The sequence below is a fragment of the Carlito syrichta genome, unplaced genomic scaffold (genome assembly GCF_000164805.1).
Source record: "Carlito syrichta isolate Samal-C Ts95f unplaced genomic scaffold, Tarsius_syrichta-2.0.1 Scaffold315145, whole genome shotgun sequence".
NCBI lineage: Eukaryota > Metazoa > Chordata > Mammalia > Primates > Tarsiidae > Carlito > Carlito syrichta.
The window spans coordinates 41,806-61,437 of record NW_007259241.1 but is presented as its reverse complement, the minus strand read 5'-3'; the positions used below and the strand labels follow the sequence as shown (position 1 = coordinate 61,437).

Genomic DNA, 19,632 nt, shown 5'->3' with positions numbered 1-19,632 from the left:
GCGGAAGGATCGCCAGAGCCCAGCAGGTCGAGGCTGCGGTGGCTGGGAGTGGCCGCTGCAATCCAGTCTGGGCGAGCGAGTGAGACTCCAACTCAAAAATAAATAAAAAATAAATAACGTGAGTATACTGTGTCCTTTAAAGCAAAAACACAGTGTGCACAGACTTACACCTTGCTTGTTTCCTAATCACATGAGGGCTAAACCCTGGAAGATTTCTGGGAACGAGTGGCAGGCAGACTGGCAGGGTTGGGCACAGGGTGAAACAGAAGTTGACTCAGGCACCCTGGAAAGTTTAGATCCCGGGGCCTGAGGGCAGACGATGGCTGTGTTTAAGTCCTGGCTCTGTCACTGCTGGGTCGTAGGGCCATGGGCAGGGTCAACTCAGTGTCTTAACGAACTCATCCCCTAAAGTGGAAGCGATGACGATAGTTTCTAGACTTTTGGTGATTTAACGAGAATTTACTTAAAGTGCTTGGAATCCACTAACCCTCTAGGAGATGTCAGCTATTACTGCTCTGATGTTTTACTCTTCTTGGACCAGACTGTCTTGTGGACCAGAGCAAGCTGCTGGGCTCAGAGCTTTTCTTCTAGGACATCAGACGAACAAGAGTCCAGGCTGAAGCTGTAAAGATGAACTCACTCCCCTCTTCTGTGTAAAGAGCCTTAGCTGGGCCATCTCTGCACTGGCTGGCCACGATCATTCTAGTGCCATGCAGTGCATATGGCATTCGTATAAAGCTGAACATACAATGAGCTACATCATTAATTTAAATATTGACTTTAGTGATCTATCTTTCTAAATGCCCATATCCCCCTTCTTTGTGGAAAACCCTTCTTTTCTACCCAAGGTAGTACCTCAAACCAGCACATTCAAGATGGACTCCCAGCATCTCTAGACCTCCGCCTTATACAGCACCTGAAGAAATGGAACTGTCTGTCCCCACCCAGTTCACCGCCCTGCAGATCCTACTTCCTTGTCCCTCTGGCTCTCTATTTGGACACCAAGTCCTGGGGATCCCACCTCTTTACCACTCTTGAATCCATCCACCTCTTCCCTCCTCTCTGCCATGACCACGGCAGATATCACTTGCCATTTCTCGCTGTCTTTGGGCAGCAGCCTTCTAACCTGCCCCCAGGTACCTGTCTAGTGCTTCTCCAAACCCTGCTCCAGTGTTCGGCCAAGGGGCTCTTTCTAAAGTGCAGACCCTGTCCTGACATTCCAGCTTCATGCTTGCTCTGGCTCACTGACGCTCTGAGAGCACAAAGCTTTACATTAGCTGTGTAGAAATCCACATGCACATGCATGTATGTACATGCATGATACTCTAAGATCAAGTGGAACGCCATTTTTACCAGTAGCTTCTGGTAGGTCCGAAGTTTCTCTGTTCTAAGTTTAAGCTTCTGAGGCCACTGACAGCTGGCTTTTCTTCACTCCCCAGCTCGATCTCACTCTTGGAAGCCAAAGAAGGAAGAAGCTAGAACTATTTTGTCTTTGTTCGCTCTGTCTAGAATAGCCTTTCCCTGTATTCTGTCCAAATTTACTGGCGTGATGTCTCCTTTGTACACAGGAGGAGACAGGTGCAGAGGTCTTAAGAAATACACCCGTGGTTATGCAGCTGGTAAGTGAGAGCTGGGATTTACCCCAAGCTAATGCCACCTATCCTATGACCTAGCATAGGTGACATTAGCTTTTAAGCTTTTAAATCTCAAAGCATAAATGCTTATATTTGGGAGGAAAGGGCTCATATTTTTATATCACTTTTGCATCATAAATTTGTTAAGTTTTTTTGGCTTTAAAATACATTGATGAAAAAAACCTTGATTTTTTTTTAAAGGGAAATCATGACAAAATAAATATATACAGAAGTCATAAACTAAAGGACAAAAATTATCTTGCTTTTTATAAATTCAAAATGGAAAGAACTTTCTGAACTCGGTATTCCAACATATCAATGGAATATCTCTAGCTTAACACAAACTTAAGTAAGCCAACTACTCCCCCCTGCAACCTGTCTCCCTAAACCAGATATGTAGGAGTACTTTAAGACTCTGGGGTTACCTCAGCTGAAACTCTTCCTCTCTCTAGTCTCTTCAGTTGGCCAACTTAGGCTCTCACCATGTCTGGTTTGGATTCCTGAATTAGTCCTCCAACCCTCTATGCCCTAAGCCTTTGTCGTCGCCTTTCTTTTTTTTTTTTTTTTTTTTTTGTCACCCAGGCTGGAGTGCAGTGGCACGCTCATGGCCACCGCAGCCTCGACCGGCTGGGCTCTGGGAATCCTTCCCCCTCAGCCTTCCAAGTAGCTGGAACGACAGGCATGCGCCACCATGCCTAGCTAATTTTTTGATTTATTGTAGAGAAGAGGTCTCGCCACGTTGCCCAGGTGGGTCTCAAACCCCTGGGCTCAGGCAATCCTCTCGCCTCTGCCACCCAAAGAGCTGGGATTACAGGCGTGAGCCACCATGCCCTGTTGCCTCAGGTCTTCTAATCCATTCTGTAGTCATATTGGTCTTTCAGAAATCCAAACTGGATGATGTTACCAGGCTGAACCTCAAGGGCTTCCCAGGATAAAAAAAATCAAAACACCTCAGCATGGCACCCAAACCCTTCGATGCCTTTCTAAATCTCTTCCTTCTGTCTGCCACCAGCTCTAATAGTTCGGGAAGCACCCTACACTTCCAGCACACCAAACTATTCTCGCTGTCACTGTCTATTCGCCTTTGTGCTTTTCGCCTTGGCTTGTCTGGTTCCATCCGCCAGCATGTTCTCATCCTGCTGTCTCAGGAAATTACCCTTTCGTTCCCGCCCACCCCACAGGAGACTGTCCAACCCCAAAGCCCCTGGGAGCACCAGGCCATGTCGCCAGGGATCCTTGTCTGTCTGCCCACTTTTGGGGAGCTCGGTGACAGGAGAGGTCCTGCTTTATCAACTTTACATTCTTATCTGCACATAGTAGGAAACAATGAGTGATTTGACAATGACAGCTACGAGAAACCTAATTGGGAGAACAGCTCCACCTCTTAAACTTCAGATCTGAAGAAACTAAAACTCTGAGAGGCAGAAACTTGCCCAAAACTCATCTGATAATTTCTCTGATATAAGAAAAGGACACCCTGAGGGAAAATTTTGCAGCATCAGTATCCTATCGGTGATGTTATTACCCTACAACATAAAGACATCTGTAAAAAAGATTTTTCTCCAGATAACAGGATAATTTTATTTTAAGGAATGTCTACAGGGTATAATATTTGCAAACATTCACAGTAAAATGAATAGACTTCTCCTCCCAGAGAATCTGATGAAAGTTATGAATACTTTTTCCAGAAAAATGCACAACTTTCAGATTTCAGCAGATCTCTGGAGCCCATTTGTGGACCCATAATCAAAAGAATGTGAATGCGGTGAGTGTCGATGGAACTGTTCTCTGTATTTTGGAGTCAATTTCACCAGTGGCCCCTGGGAGAAAGCCTTTTGGTAGTCACATACCTCTTTAGGAGAAAGAATAGAAATGTAGTCTTCATATATTATCCTTGCTTTCTCTTCAACGATGCTTTTATTAGCTTCTTTTTTCAGTTCCTCACAGGCCATCCAGAAAAGCATATTTTCTTCACTGAATTCTGTCCGGAGAAATTCGCGGAAAACATTTCTTCCTGCTGGAGTGATCATTAGTTTGTCAAATGACTGAGCCCAGGCGTGGACTTCTTCCAGAGTAGGAGTTGGGCTATGGAGACCAAAAAAGAGGGGGGAAAGGGAGGCTGTTATTGGTGGTCGATTTGAATTTCATCATTAGAAATGGATCTTTCCTCCCTCAAGAATGAAAAATGCATGCCTTTAGGCCCTTTTAAGAAGGAGGAGAGCTGCTCTCATTTCCTTAAGGCTTTGGCAAAAACACGAGTATGACATTTTCAAATTTTTCTTAGCTGGATTACATGGCTACTGCCCGAATACTTGCAAGCCAAAATACTTGCTATAAAAACTGCTAAGACCATACTTGCTTACAACTGGGCACATCTTGCAATGGTTTTTAGATTGTAAAAGTAATCATCTGACCCAACATTCCTTAATCGCCTCTGACAGAATTAAGTCAGACTGGACAAACACTAAACTTCTGGAACAAGGATGGGGCAAGTGTCTATTTCATATTTTTTTTTTAGCAATGTAATATTTGAGAAAGAAAAGAATAAATGCAAGTTATGAAGGGTGTCAAAATGAACACATTTTAAAAATTAAAAAAATTTTTCAGTTAAAATCAATTGATTTAGAGGGTACAAGTGCAGGTTTGCTACATGAATACATTGGATGTTGGTGAAGTCTGGGCATAACCATCACCCAACAGTGTATGTTGTACCCAGGAGGTTATTTCTCATTTCTCACCCTCTCCAATCCTCCCATTTGTCAGTGTCCAGTGTAAATGAACACTTCTGAAGGCACCGTTTGCCTGAAGAACCAGAGCCTCACTCACAAAGTTGCATTTATTTTGACTCTGCTTCTCCTTGTTATCCTCCCCTGCTGGGCCCCATCCCCGAGGGAACTGCTGTACTTGATTTGGGGCTTATTCTTTGTGAGTTTTTTCAAACTTCGATTATAACTGTATTGAGCCCAGAAAATGTAGTCAATTAACAGTGGTCCTTAATATCTCTTTTTCCTCTTTTTTTTTCCATAGTTTTTAATTCTACGTATGTGACCCTGAAGTATATATTTTGGTTTTTTTTTTTTTACTTTATAAAAATGGCTTACTATATGTTGTATTCTGCAACTTGCTTTTTTCACCCAACTTTAAGTTTCTAAGATTCATTTCTGTTGCTGTATGTGACCAGAGTGCCCAAGTAGGACACACTTCTGACTTCTATCCTTATCAGATTTTGGTATCACTGTTACCTTGGGCTCTTAGATATTTGAGCAGTTATACAAGAGTTGTATAATCTTGGATTGATCAAATCCTGGGAAGGTCTTTGCAGATTTAAGCAAGGTAAGATGAGGTCATTAGGGTGAGACCTACATCCATTATGACTGGTAACCTTGTAAGAAGGGGAAATTTGTACACAGACACGGACACACACCGAGGGAAGATGATATGGAGACGCCCTGGGAGAAGACAGTCTTATGACTACGGCAGTGTATTTACAAGCCAAGGAACACCAACCACTGCTGGCCACAGAAACTGGAAGAGGCAGGAAGGATCCTCTTCCCTAGAGCTGTCAATGTATAGAGAAAGCATGACCCTGCTGACACCTTCATTTTGGACTTCTGGCTTCAAGAACTGGGAGGCAATGGTTGTTTTAAGCTAGCCAGGTTTTGGTACTTTGGTACAGTACTCCTAGCAAACTAATATAGAAGGCTATTAATGGCTGATATAGTTTAATAGTGACAGGACTATTCTGAACTTTTATTTCCTCTTGACTCTATTTTAGTAATTTTCTCCTATTTAGGAATTTGCTCAGGATGTCTGAATTCTCCAATTCATTGGCATAACTTGTTCTTAGTATTATCAGTCTCTGCTGGATATCTATCATATGTCTGTTTTTGTTCCTAATATTATTTCATTGTGACTACTCTTTATTTTTTGACCAATCACAGAAGAGGATTGCATTATCTGTCTTTTTTAAAGAATCAGCTTTTGCCTTAATCTTCTCCATTGTGTCTCTTTTTCTTACATTAACCTTTCTTCAAATTTTAAGATAATGGTGGAGTCACATGTCATTGTAAAATAATAGAGACTGCTAACAGATACGGGGTTTCTTTTTGTGGTGATGGATATATCCTGAAATACTAAAATCCACTGAATTCTAAACTTTAAAATGGCTAAAATGGTGTATTTTGTGTTATATGAATTTTATCTCAATTTTTAAAACTCAAGAAAATTAGGGGAAAAAACAATTCAGAAGGGTCCCAGGTGCTGTTTATTCCATTTCTCCAATGGAAACATCTTGCAAAACTATAGTATAATATCACAGTTCTCCTGGTCACTTTTTTTTTTGAGTCGGGGTCTCACTCTGCCACCTAAGCTGGAGTGCAGTGGCGTGATCATGGTTCACTGCAGCCTCGACTGCCTGGGCTCAGGTGATCCTCCTGCCTCAGCCTCCCGAGTAGCTGGGACCACAGGCATGTACCACCATGCCTGACTAATTTTTTGATTTTTTGGTAGAGACAAAGTCTATGTTGTCCAGGCTGGCCTCAAACTCCTGGACTCAAGCAATCCTCCCTCCTCAGCCTCCCAAAGTGCTGGGATGACAAGTGTGAATCACCATGCCTGGCCTTCTGGTCATGTTTAATAGTTGAATTCTTCTTTCTCATTTCTGTGATTCCATCTCTCATTTCTTAAAAAATTTCATAGATAATTATTTCATATTTTATTCCAAATAATTCTAACATCTTAAGTTCTTTGAGTTCTAAATCCAAATGTTATTTCTACTGACTCTTATTTGTAGTGGGTTGCTTCTTTTTAGTTTGGTAATCTTTGATCAGGAGCCCATATTTGATTAGTCTTAACCTATAGGAAGTCTGGGATCAAAATTGGGCATGTTCTCTTCCCTCCAGAAAGGATGGGTATTTGCCTCTTGTGAGACCTAGGAGATCTTACCTGCCCAAGACCACTTGAGATTCTTTCTGGGATCCAGCCTTAATCTGATAATCTTAGTTTCAACCCTCTGCCCTATGAACTCTAGCAATGATGCTATCAGTTTTTTAGTTTTTGCCCTTAGGAAAAAACTGTTCTTTCCTGTGATTGGTAGTCACTGCTCAGGGTTTAGCTTGCTTTTTTACTCAGTTTTGTTTTTCAGATACTTTATCATTTTCCTTGCTTTTGCAAAACATTTTAGATTTATGCAAAATCCTCTGTTCTGCACTTGGAAGGCCCTAGGATCTACTTTGCCATCATAAGGAGAAAGCGCTGTATTTCGTTTTGAAGGGTAAAGTTTGTATATCCAAGAATTTGATGTGCAGATAACTTGTCCTAATTATGTGAAGGTCATAGAAAAACATAATTACATATACAAAAGTTCAAATACAAATTACAAGTCTTTTCTTGAAATCGTGTTTTGAAGATGAATTACAACAGACCTAGCAGTGACACATAAATGAAAAGTGCAATGCCAGAAAAAGCCAGGTATAAAAAAGTGGTCATTATATAAAACGATTAAACATAGTTGTCTAAAGAATATAATTTAGTTTCAAAATTAGATTTAGTGTGTTTTGTTTCAGTGGAACTGTGTGTAAATGCATAGGACCATTCTTTGGGGATATACCAAAAAAACATTGATGGCAGTTTTCTTTGGAGACTGAGGTGAGGTCTTGGATAAGAGGAAGATGGAGTTTTTTTTACGGTTTTTTTTTTTTTTTTGGTGAGTAAGCAAGTTTATTAAGAGGACAGAAAAGCTCCGACAGCGACAGAGGACCTGAAAGAGGGTTACCTCGAAGATGAGTCTTTATTCTAAAATTTTTGTATTTGATTTTTATTTTTATCATAGGTATATGAATTCTTCATCATAAAAAAAGTATTACACATCAAAATAAAGTACTATCATAATGCTGGAAAAGTTATTTTTGAAAGATTTATACTTTTTAAATAATTTAAAGTAGTCTACATAAGAATATTGGATTGTTTTTACAAAGGCTAATTAGACGAGAAAAAGTATCCTAGGTTATGTTTCCTTAACATGTGGAATCAGAAGATGTTGTTTAGCCGGGTGCGGTGGCTCACGTCTGTAATCCCAGCACTTTGGGAGGCGGAGGCAAGAAGATTGCCTGAGCTCATGGGTTCGAGACTAGTCTGGGCAACATGGCGAGACCTTGTCTCTACAATAAATCAGAAAAATTAGCTGGGTGTGGTGGCGCATGCGTGTTGTTCCAGCTGCTTGGAAGGCTTAAGTGGAAGGATCGCCTAAACCCAGCAGGCAGAAGCTGGGTGACAGAGTGAGACTCTGACTCAAAAAAAAAAAGAAAAAAAAAAGATGTATTTTTACTTCTATCAATTTAAGTAATATATATTAAAAATAATTTTGAAAAATATAAACAGTAGTAGGATTTTTTTAAAAAGAAAGCTTATGTATACATTCTGTATTACGGAAGAACCTCAAAGCAATGAAAGCACAGTTCATACAGGAAAATAAAGAACTAAGGAGATAATTAGGAGTGTTACAAGAAGACAACCAAAAATTTGCTGGAAGATTAAGCATAACAGTAACAATCAAAATAAAGGACCAATATAATTAGATTCTAATGCCCTATATAAAGACAGAATCAAACTGACCAAAAAAGTAAGGCCCAGCATAATGCTATTTTTACCAAAAATTGAAAACAAGTAGAAAGGCATGACATATGGGACAAATCCAAGTGTGTATAATACTAATATCTAAGTAGAACTAGAATCAAAAGGCCTTAAATGCAGTCATTATATACATTACTAATCGGATACGAGTAGAATGAAGAAAGATCCACATGTGTTAAGTGCTTGTCTCTTGACAGGCTCTGTCCTAAGTGCTTTACTTGTCCTATTCAATATTCACAACAACCCTTCATTGACTTAGCCCCAACAAACTGTTCTTGTCCCCACTTTAGACATAAGGCAAATGAGGCTGCATGTAGCTACTAAGTAAAGTGCCCAAGGTCACACTGGGTGTAGTTTATAGGAATGTTTAGATGCAGACACTCTGGTCCCAGGTGTAAAACTCTCAAAGCCTTGGCACAGAACACAACGCACTTAAATCTGCAACCTATCTGCTGTTTTAACAAATTCATGTACAAAGGGGGCTCCCAAAAACCCAGATTATCTTTTGGAGGGAGGGTCCCTTGTAGTACAGGCTTCCCTCACGAGGTAAGTGTTCTAGGAACCTATCAGCGTCAGTGAATATTGTTGTGAGAGGCTGCATTGGGCTTCAGTGAATTTTTTTTTACGGAGATTGTTTAAAAACATAAGCCCATTTCACGCTGGGTGATTTACAAGCATGCCTGTCCACACTGCACTGAGTGTTCAGCAGTTTTTGACCACAAACCGTACGACCCTCGTGTCCCAACCTCCCTATTCACCTGACCTCACCCTGAGCAACTTTGCTTTGTTTCCCTAGATGGAAAAAGTCCTCAAAAGGAAACGTTTCACCCATGTGGAAGAGTGAAACAACCTGCAGAAGCACTATACGTCATCAAAATTGATGAGTTCAAAAACCGTTTCTGAGCAGTGGAAACAGCATCTTGATGGGTGTGTTGCACCAAACAGAGAGTTCTTTGAAGGTGACTAAAGCTTAAGCATGTAAGAAGAACAATTTTTCATAAATAAATTCCAGTTTTGGAGGGTTCCCCCTCATATTGTGAAAGGTTTTAACTTTGAAAAATCTGGGGGCAAGGATAAATAAGATAAACAATGAAAAAATATTTAAGTAAACTTTTGAAGTACTCGTTTTTTTTTTCTCTCTCTAAATAAAGGACTTTGGCTAGGCACAGTGGCTCATGCCTGCAATGTCAGCACTTTGGGAGACTGAGGTGGGAGGATTGCTTGAACACAGGAGTTCAAGACCAGCCTGGGCAACATAGAGAGACCTCATCTCTACCAAATAAATAAATAACTTAATTAATTAATTAATTAGCCAAGCATGGTAGTGCACACTTGTAGTCTCAGCTACTTGGGAGGCTGAGGCAGGAGGATCCCTTGAAGCCAGGAGTTCGAGGCTGCAGTGAGCTGTGATTGTGCCACTGCACTCTAGCCTGGGCAACAAAGTGAGATCCTGACTCAAAAAAAAAAAAAAAAAAAAAGAAGAGGAAGAAGCAATTTAATATAAAAATCTATTTGAACAATGCCTTTCGGATTGAAATTTTAAAGGCCTAATATCAAGAATAGGTATAAGAATAGTTAAGGAAAAGTAAATCAATTGATAATATGGGGGAAAAAGATAATTTTGCAATTTGGCATTATGTAATTTATGTTTCTTTTCAAAATTCCTAGATTTAAAAAACAATACATTACTTATTTAGTATAAATTTACAGTTAAGACAAAAATGAACATTTTAAAGATACCAAATGTGTATGTTTTGTTATGGTCTTTTATTTTCAAATGTATATGATATAAAAATAAAATAGCATATATTTTGTCCAGAAGTATCAATTTGCATTTCTGATTAGCAAAGGATTAGATTAATAATGAAACTGATTCTCTCCCTGTCACACAATGAGTTAAAAGGAATTCTCCAGGGTGAAAATGTGATACCTCATTATGATTTGATGTTTCTAAATTGCAGTTAGAGAAAGTGTGTGTTCTGTTGAGACATATAATGCAAAGAAAAGAGGAGAAAAAGGTTAGTGTTTCTGTTAGTTTAACAAGCGAAAAAATGTGAGATGTCACCTTTCTTCACAGGCTGGAAAGTCTGTTCTGAGTTCATGCGAAGCTCTTGTGAGTCTCTGATCTTCTTGGTTTCTAACAGTGAGACTGCAAAAAACAAGACATTCACATGTTGAGTGACCTCAGTTTCTATCAAGGGATGGTTTTTTTAAACAAATATTTTAAAGAGAACTTCAGATCCCCAAGTAGAATTTCTTCTTCTTGAAAAAAAACCACTCTGATTGGTTTTCTCAAGAAAACCAAAAGTATGGCAATAAGGTATTAGAAAAATAAATTATATTTATTTATAACATTGTTGTCTCTGCTAATTCAGGAAGCGTTAGAAGTTATTAAGCTCAATTACGTTGAGAATAATATTTTCATTAAAACAGATTCATGAGAAAACAGTAAAAAAGTCAGATTATCAGGAATGTTTTGAGATTTCATTTCATTTTCTGCAGCTTAAAAAAAAAAGTAATCTTTCAGGCTTTGTTTCCAGTCAAAATGGAGGCTTTATATATTTATAGGCACATATACCTATGTGTATTAGAGAAAGCTAGGAAAGTGCGTGATCAAAATCTAGCATTGCACTTCTTAAGAGAGTTTAAGCTTCCTTATACGTGTTTTGTACATTTCTCTGTAAACTTTCTCCAAATATTTTTGCTGTTGCTGTCAATGGAATTTATGCTCCCCTTTCGTCTTCTAGCTAGTTATTGTTTCTACATATGAAGGCTATTAATGTCTTAATTAATTAAATAATTTCAATGGAATTAGTTAAATCAATTAAAGAATTCTTAATTCTTTGAGCTATCATTGACATAACCATAAAGTCTATCTGTTGAAAGTGTACAGTCCAGTAGCTTTTAGTATACTCACAAGGTTGTGCAACTGTCACTGCTCTCTAATTCCAGAACACTTTCATCACCCCAAAAGAAAGCCCACATCTGTTAGAAGTCACCCCTCATTGCCTGTTACGTCCTCTCTCCACCAGCCCTAGGCAAACACTCAACTTCTTTCAGTCTCTGTAGATTTGCCTGTTCTGAATCATACAGTATGTGGTCTTTTGAGGCTGGCTCCTTTCACTTGACATGTTTTCACAGTAAACCCATGTGGTAGCATGTATCCATACTTCATTCCTTTTTCTGGCAGAATGAGATCTCATTCTGTGGATCTGCACATCACATTTTGTTTATCCAGCAGATACACATTTGGGTTGTTTCCGCATTTTGGCTGGATGAATCATGCTGCCGTGCCTTCACGTGCAAGTACATACAAACATATATTTTCATTTCTCTTGGGTAGATCCCTAGGAAATGGCTGAGTCATATGGAAACTTGATTTTTAACAATGTGAGGAACGCTCAGACTGTTTTCCAAAGCAGCGGCACCATCTTACATCCCCATTAGCAATATCTGAGGGATTCAATATCTGCACATCCTTGCCAGCAGATGTAACTGCTGTCTTTTTGACTCTAGCCTCCTAAGTGGGTGGGAAGTGATATCTTATTGTGGTTTTGATTTGCATTTTGCTAATGACTACTAATGCTGAGCATCTTTTCAAGTATTTATGAATATTTGTACATCTTTGGAGACATGTCTACTCAGACCCTTTGATTATTTCTAAATTTGTTTATTTTTTATTATGGAAATGTAAGAGTTCTTTATAAATTTTAGATACAAGTCCTAAAGACTCTTCTTTTCGTGTTAATTTTATATCCTTCTATAACTGAATTTTTTAATATTTGCATCGGTTCTAGCACCAATTCTCTTGGGGGTTCCAGGTACCTTCTCATCTGCAAATAGGAAGAGCTTTACTTCTTCGTTTCCAATTCTTAGGTCTCTAATTGTTTTATCTTGTCTAATTTGCTAATACCTAAAATACAACGTTAAGCAGCATTATAATAGTAAATAATGTTAAATAGAGATTGTGGACATCTTTGCCATATTCTTGATTTTAGCAGGAATGTTTTTAGTATCCCATCCATTTAAAAATAAATTTTTATCATGGATGATTGAGTTTTATCTTGTGGTTGTTACTGCATTAACTTTTCTATTATTTAATATATCTTTCCTTAACACTCTTTACTCCACTTTATAAAAATCTTTCAGCCTGCTTTCAGTATATCTGCTTTATAAATTCTCTCTCTCTCTCTCTCTCTCTCTCTCTCTCTGTGTGTGTGTGTGTGTGTGTGTGTGTGTGTGTGTGTGTGTGTGTATGGTGTAGCTCTTTTTCTTTAAAGGCAAAATCATTAGCAATGCAGGAACACTTTTGACTTGTTTCTTTCATGATGCCGGGGCTAAAAAGTTTCAGTAAATAATGGTTTCTTAAAAAAGGCATCTGGGTGGTATTCTCTCTGCATGAACATTACCACTGCTTGACTTTCAAGGCTTCTTTTGTAAGCAGAACACATTACTGCACAGTGGGAATGAAAAAGTGAAGAGGAAAAAAAAATGATGAATTTGACACAAGATCCTCAGAGAACTGGAAGCTGTATTGTGAACTAAATAATGCAAAACTTATTTAAGCTTTGACACATTTTCTGCCTCATTTTAAGTAGGAATATTTTTTTAAAGATACAATGGGTCTTTGAAAAGAAATGCAGAATATATTTTTTGTCAAGTTTTCTTTATCTGGGTCTATTGTGGTTACAACAGAACAAGAAAATGGTGATAGAAGCCAAGGCCGTTGCTCACCATATTTTAGAAATATTCAGTCAAAGAAAACACATGATTATTGTTTTATTTTGTTAAAATTTTGAGTGATAAAGAGAAAAAAATTCTAGAAAGGAAAACACATTGATTTTCCAGAGAATAAGAATATGCATGCCCTCCCTTATAACACTAAATATCAGAAGGATATACAGCTGAATTATTATTATTATTTTTTTGAGTTGGAGTCTCACTCTGTCACTCAGACTGGAATGCAGTGGCCCAGCCTCGACCTGCTGGGCTCCGGCGATCCTTCCGCCTCAGCCTTCCAAGTAGCTGGAACTACAGGCGTGTGCTACCACGCCCGGCTCATTTTTTGATGTATTGTAGAGATGAGGTCTCGCCTGCCCAGGCGGGTCTCGAACCCGTGGGCTCAGACAATCCACTCACCTCAGCCTCCCAAAGGCGCGGGATGACAGGCTGAGCCACCGAGCCCGGCTCAGAATTATTATTATTATTATTATTGAGTCAGGATCACACTCTGTTGCTCAGGCTGGAGTGCAGTGGTGTGATAATGGTTCACTGCAGCCTCAACCTTCTGGACTCAGATGATCCTTCTGCTTCAGTCTCCCAAGTAGCTGGGAACACAGGTGTATGCCACTGTGCCTGGCTAATATAGATATGTATTTCTTTCTGTAGAAATGAGGTCTCACTATGTTGCCCAGGCTGGTCTCAAATTCCTGGGCTCGAGCAAGTCACCTTCCTTGGCCTCCCAAAGTGCTGGAATTACAGGCATGAGCCATCGAGCTTGGCCTCATACAGCAGTATTGGGAGAAAGATAACACAAGGGCTTAGAAAATATATTGCCATTTATCTTTCTTGAAAATTGACTCTAACGTGTATATTAGCACGGGCAAATCTCAAAAGCTTGTTGAGGAAAAAAACCAAGGAATTTAAATATTAAAATAGTTGAAGTTTGAAGTTTGCTGTTGGTGGTGGTGGTAGTGTTTTTTTTTTGTTGTTGTTGTTTTTGAGTCGGAGTCTCCCTCTGTCACCCAAGCTGGAGTGCCATGGCATGTTCATGGCCACCACAGCCTCGACCTGCCGGGCTCAGGTGACCCTTCCACCTCAGCCTTCCAAGTAGCTGGAACTGTAGGGACACGCCACCATGCCCAGTTAACTTTTTGGTTTATTGTCGTGATGAGGTCTCACCAAGTTGTCTAGGCTGGTCTTGAACTCCTGGGCTCAGGCAATCTTCTCACGATTACTGGTGTGAGCCACCATACCCGGGCCAAAGTTTTTTTCTGGAAGTTCTGAGAAGGCTGTGTCACAATTTGTGGAAGAAACATCCTGAGTTGAGGCAAACAGGCAACCGGCTCTTCCATCATGACAATGCACCTGCCCACATCACACTGAGTGTTCAGCAGTTTATGACCAGAAATAGCATGATATCTCCATTCCCCACCCTCCCTATTCACCCAGTCTCGCCCCAGTGCCTTTTTTTTGTCTCCCCGGATGAAAAACATCCTCAAAGGGAAACGTTTTGCTGGTGTGGAAGAGGTGAAACAAAAACAGGAGCACTAAAAGGCATCAAAACCGAGGAGTTCAAAAACTGTTTTGAGCAAGGGAAAAAGCGTTTCGATAGGTGTGTTGCATCGAACGGAGAGTACTTTGAAAGTGACAGGCTTAAACGGGAAAGGATACAACATTTTTCATAAATAAATTTTGCGTTTTGGGTCCTCCCTCATATATACATGCCTAAACATATTTTTACACTTTGTATAAATATTATATAACATGTACTGCTTTATCATTTGCTTTTTCTCTAGCATATGAATTTATTTATTTATTGTTATTCTGGCGTATGAACTTGAATACTGTATGGCATTGTACTGAATAACGGTACCACAATGTGTCCATCCATTCTCCGGTCCATGAACTTTAGAACCATTTTCAGATTTTCTCACTCAGGATAATGCTGTAGGGAATCCTCTCACATATGTCTCCTTTTGCAAGTGTGTGAGCGAATTTTCTCGGCTACAGCTTTTTCTAGATATGTATTTAGCTGGATGCATATTTAACTCTCATGTGTCTGATCCTTGTTTGTAGGAGCACAAGAGGATTATCATTTCTGTTCCATTTCATTTGCTTACTTTTCTTCTGGTCATAATTTTCTCATCCATCTCTTGATGCTCTTTCTACATTCTGGATATGAATTTAAAAACAGCTCTTTTATTTATTTTTATTTTTTTGAGTCAGAGTCTCACTCTGTCACTGGAGTGCAGTGGTCTGATCACGGCTCGCCACAGCCTCAACCTCCCGTGTTCAGGCGACACTCCTACCTCAGCCCCTCAAGTTGCTGAGACTACAGGCGTACACCTCCATGCCCCACTGATTTTTTGATCTCTTTGTAGAGGTGAGGTCTGGCTTTGTTGCCCAGGCTGGTCTCGAACTCCTGGGCTCAAGCAATCCTCCTGCCTCGACCTCCCAAAGTGCTTAGGATCAGAGGCCTGAGCCACTGCACCCGACCAAAAAAATCACAGCTCTGTAATTTGCATACCACACAATTTTCCAATTCAAGCAGTATAATTCTATGGTTTTTAGTATATTTTTAGTATATTGTGGAGTCGTGCAATCATGGCCATGATTCTAGAACATTCACCCCCAAAAGAAACTCTGTATACAATAGTGGTTACTCCCAACTTTCTTATTCCTAGGAAACCACTAATCTATCTTTTTCTTTTTCTTTTTCTGAGTTGAGGTCTCACTCTGTTGCTGGAGTGCCGTGCCACGATCACAGCTTACTGCAGCCTCAAACTCCGGGACTCAGATGATCCCTTCCGCCTCAGCCGTCCAAGTAGCTGGGACTACACGTGTGCGCCTGGTGTTCTTAGGCTTGGTGTACATCATATCCTTTCTCGGGACACTTTCACCGTTGTCTATCTCTTTTTTAAAGCAATGATTGCATATCTTTCTCCACCCAGTAAGTTAGCCTATCTTTTTATAATTCTATTTAAAGCACAAATGTGGACAATTTTCTTTATTAAGAAACACAATTTATAAAATAGGACCGGGTGCTGTGGCTCACGCCTGCAGTCCCAGCAGTTTCGGAGGCAGAGGCAGGAGGACTGCCTGAGCTCAGGAGTTCGAGACCAGCTTAGGTAACATAGCGAGACTTCATCTCAGTAATAACGACAACAACAACAATAATAATAATTAGCCAGGCTTGGTGGCATGCTTAGTCCCGGCCACTTAGGAGACTGAGGTGGAAAAATCACCTGAGTCCGGCGCAAAACATCGACACTGCATGAGTCTTGAGTGAGCCACTGCACGCCAGCCTGGGTGACAGAGTGAGGACCTGACTCAAAAAAATAATAAGAATAAAAATAAGAATAAAATAAAACGGAAGCAGGAGATAGAAGCCAGGCTCTCTTCACTTCGTAACCCTAACCACTAAAGGCCATCTTAAACCCTACCTCTTCCGCAAAGCCTTTATCACCAAAGGAGTGGCCTGGAGCTCACTCCTTTCTACACACCTGGGCAGTTTTCTGCCCAGCTGCTGATATTCAGTCACCAACTTACCTTAGACGGTTCTTTCTGTGTTTGACATAGGTTGGCCTGGTTTGAGGGATGTGAGCGCAAGTCCCTGGAAAGCGGGACGGGTGTCGCCTGTTGTTGTTTTGGGGATGTCCTCAGCGTGCCAGGCACCGAGTAGATGCTTCACCAGCACCGAGTCGATCACCAGCTGGCGCCATGCCGGGGTGCCGTTTCCCGATCGAGCGCACGGATTAAAAAGCCCCAACCCAGCCGGGCTCGGTGGCTCAGCCTGTCATCCCGCGCCTGGGAGGCCGAGGCGAGTGGACGGCCTGAGCCCGCGGGTTCGAGACCCGCCCGGGCAGCCCGGCGAGCCCTCCTCTCTACACTCAATCAAAAAGCCAGCCGGGCGTGGTGGCGCGCGCCCGCTCGCCGGAGCCCAGCGGGCCGAGGCTGCGGTGGTGGCCGGGAGCGGCCACTGCGCTCCAGGCTGGGCGACACAGTGAGACTCCACCTCAAAAAAAAATAAAAAACAAAAAGCCCCAGCCTTACCAAGAGCAGCTGCAGCAGCAGCACCAGCAGAAGCAGCAGGCGTTGGACCCTCGACTCCCCACTCCGGGCTGGCCTGGGGCAGAACCTGGTGCCTCCGGGGGGGCGGCCGTCGGCCGCTTCCGCATCTCCATCCGCTCGGACCCCATAGGCTGCAGCGGGGGAGGGAACAAAGGGGCCGGGGTTGCCCAGTGAGGAAGACAGAAGCCCCGGGGTTTGCTGTCGAGACTGTCTTCAGGTCATCTTCTGCTAATTCCCGCCAAATCTGCTCCTTAGAAGCCATTGCTGTATCAAGCACTTATTTCATGCCTAGCATCTGCCAAGCACTGTGACAGATTCTAGGAATCAAAGGGCAATAAAAGTTCAGTAAAGGAGACAGACAGACGCACACATCCACGAAGACACCGTAGTCCGCGAAGGGACAGGCCGAGAGTGGGAAGCCATTTGTCGCCTTGTTCCTAACCCTTAATACAATGGTGAGAAAGTGGAAGCTATGCTTTTGAAGAAATGCACACGTGGGGTGGAATGAACTTTGCCAACTCTATCTTTTCAGAGACAGACTTCCTGGTGCCAGGTATCCGAGGTATCTCACAGCGGCAATCAAGCTTGCCTAGAGTAAAGGGATTTACAAGGTCTAGGACATCATGCATTGGGCAAGGATGGCAAAAGTCATGAAACTTGTGATTACAGAAATTATAACCGTCAGATGGAGAGCAGGCGGGGATTCGCTCTTCCAGTAAATTGGACCCTATCTACAGGGAAGCCAGGATCCCCCGAAGCTACCCACTGGGAGTGCCTAGGAGATAAGGGGAGATGCACCCTCCATCAGCGCTAAGGAATGTCGTTTGGGAAGGTGCAGGAGCATTAGAATCCTTGTCACGCGCTGTGATGATGTGGGCGGACATTAATGGGTCTCTGTGTCACAGGCTCTCCAAGACATCCACAGGTGGTCGATAAGGAAGTCACGGCCGTCACGGCAGTCACGACAGTCACTCACGTGCAACATCTCCAAGAGAAGGATTGAAGCCAGGACTCTGGGGGGCTACGAGGCCACAGTCACCTAGAGTAGAGGCCCACTCCCTGTCTGTGGTGGGGGGGTGACCTTTTCTTCAATAAATCTTCTCTCACCTCTGTGTGTTGCAGTTCTTGGCATTTACTTGGATCTCTGGGTTGCCAGCAAGCACCTCCGGCTTGCCGGCTCCGGTGGTGCTGCGCCTTTTCTTGCCTCTCCACCCTCACCCTATTCGTACCCTAACAGCAAGTGTTGCAACAGGGGCATTCCCAGCTCCAGGCATCCCTCTGGCCTGAACCAGAGGGGAGCAGTCATGGTGACTGCCTAATCACGGCTGCCCGTGAGGTCAGTGCACAGATATGGAAGGAAGATACACTGAAAAGGTCAGCCCACAGCACTTGAGGAAAAGTCAGAAAAGAACAGCCCTGGAGGCCAGACTGACAAACTCAAATATTTCCCAGCAGTGTCACCATGCAGGAGTTAGCCAACACCCTGGTACCTAATAATTGCTCAATTATTTCCAGGAAGTGAGACAGGAGAGTCAGACTGTGGCTTGCCCAGACCTGCCCGGGCATCCCAGGGAACGGTCACTCTTGCCTGACTCCATGGAGGCCAAGCCATAGGACACAAGAGATTAACAAGAGGGTGACGATCTCTGCATTCTCAGTCTTGTTGAGGATTACAAGGATGTGTGAAGGAGAGAGACATAAAAGCATCATCAGAATCTAGGAATTGCTAGGCCCATTTTTACGTCTGATCCTATTACTGAATTCTCAGTGGAGCAAACTGCAAGCTAATATCAAAGATACATGAAAGAACCTTAACTACAACTGAAATTTAACTTTGAATGTATTATTCGATGCCAACATTAGATCTGCCTGTTCTTATTGGACTGTTACCTAATCCTCTATGCTATTGGACGTTGTTCTAATGATACTAATTTTATAACTTTTTAAAAATACTGGATAGGTCAAGTTCTTTTCTTTCTTTCTTCCTTCTTTTTTTTTTTTTTGAGTTGGAGTCTCACTCTGTCGCCCAGACTGGAGGGCAGCGGCCACTCCCGGCCACCGCAGCCTCGACCTGCTGGGCTCCGGTGATCCTTCCGCCTCAGCCTTCCGAGTAGCTGGAACTACAGGCACGTGCTACCACGCCCGGCTGATTTTTTGATTTATTGTAGAGATGAGGTCTCGCCAAGTTGCCCAGGCGGGTCTCGAACCCACGGGCTCAGGCCATCCACTCACCTCAGCCTCCCAAGATGCGGGACTTCAGGCTGAGCCACCGAGCCCGGCTTCAGGTTCTTTTCGTTAACTTAAAAGTTTTTTGTTTGTGTTGGAGGTGAGGGACGGTTCTTACTTTTTTCTCCCCGCAATTGAATTCTGGAGTCAGCTTATCAAAGTCCAAAAATAATCATGCTGGAATTTTGATCAGGACTGCATTGATGTACAGATATATTTATGAGAAATGACATCAGGGTTTCCTTTAATTAGCCTGGCAGGTAAAAGTTTCAGGACCACAAGAGAGACCCAGCAGAAGGTTTTACTGCTTTTTTATCCACTGGGGAAACCATGCTTCCACACCCAGATC

General features: G+C 42.0%; 1 protein-coding gene across 1 annotated transcript in view; it reads right to left on the bottom strand.

Moving 5' to 3' along the window:
• The window catches only part of RGS20 (regulator of G protein signaling 20), an 18,003-nt gene extending 815 nt beyond the window's left edge, over window positions 1-17,188 (bottom strand). Inside the window, exons 1-3 of the mRNA XM_008072386.2 lie at window positions 17,040-17,188; window positions 10,330-10,413; window positions 3,485-3,719 (exon numbers count right to left, since the gene is read on the bottom strand). Coding sequence (XP_008070577.1) covers window positions 3,485-3,719; window positions 10,330-10,413; window positions 17,040-17,185 — 465 coding nt within the window. The 5' untranslated portion in view covers window positions 17,186-17,188. The remainder of the gene's footprint in view (window positions 1-3,484; window positions 3,720-10,329; window positions 10,414-17,039) is intronic.
• Window positions 17,189-19,632: the final 2,444 nt, after the last annotated feature.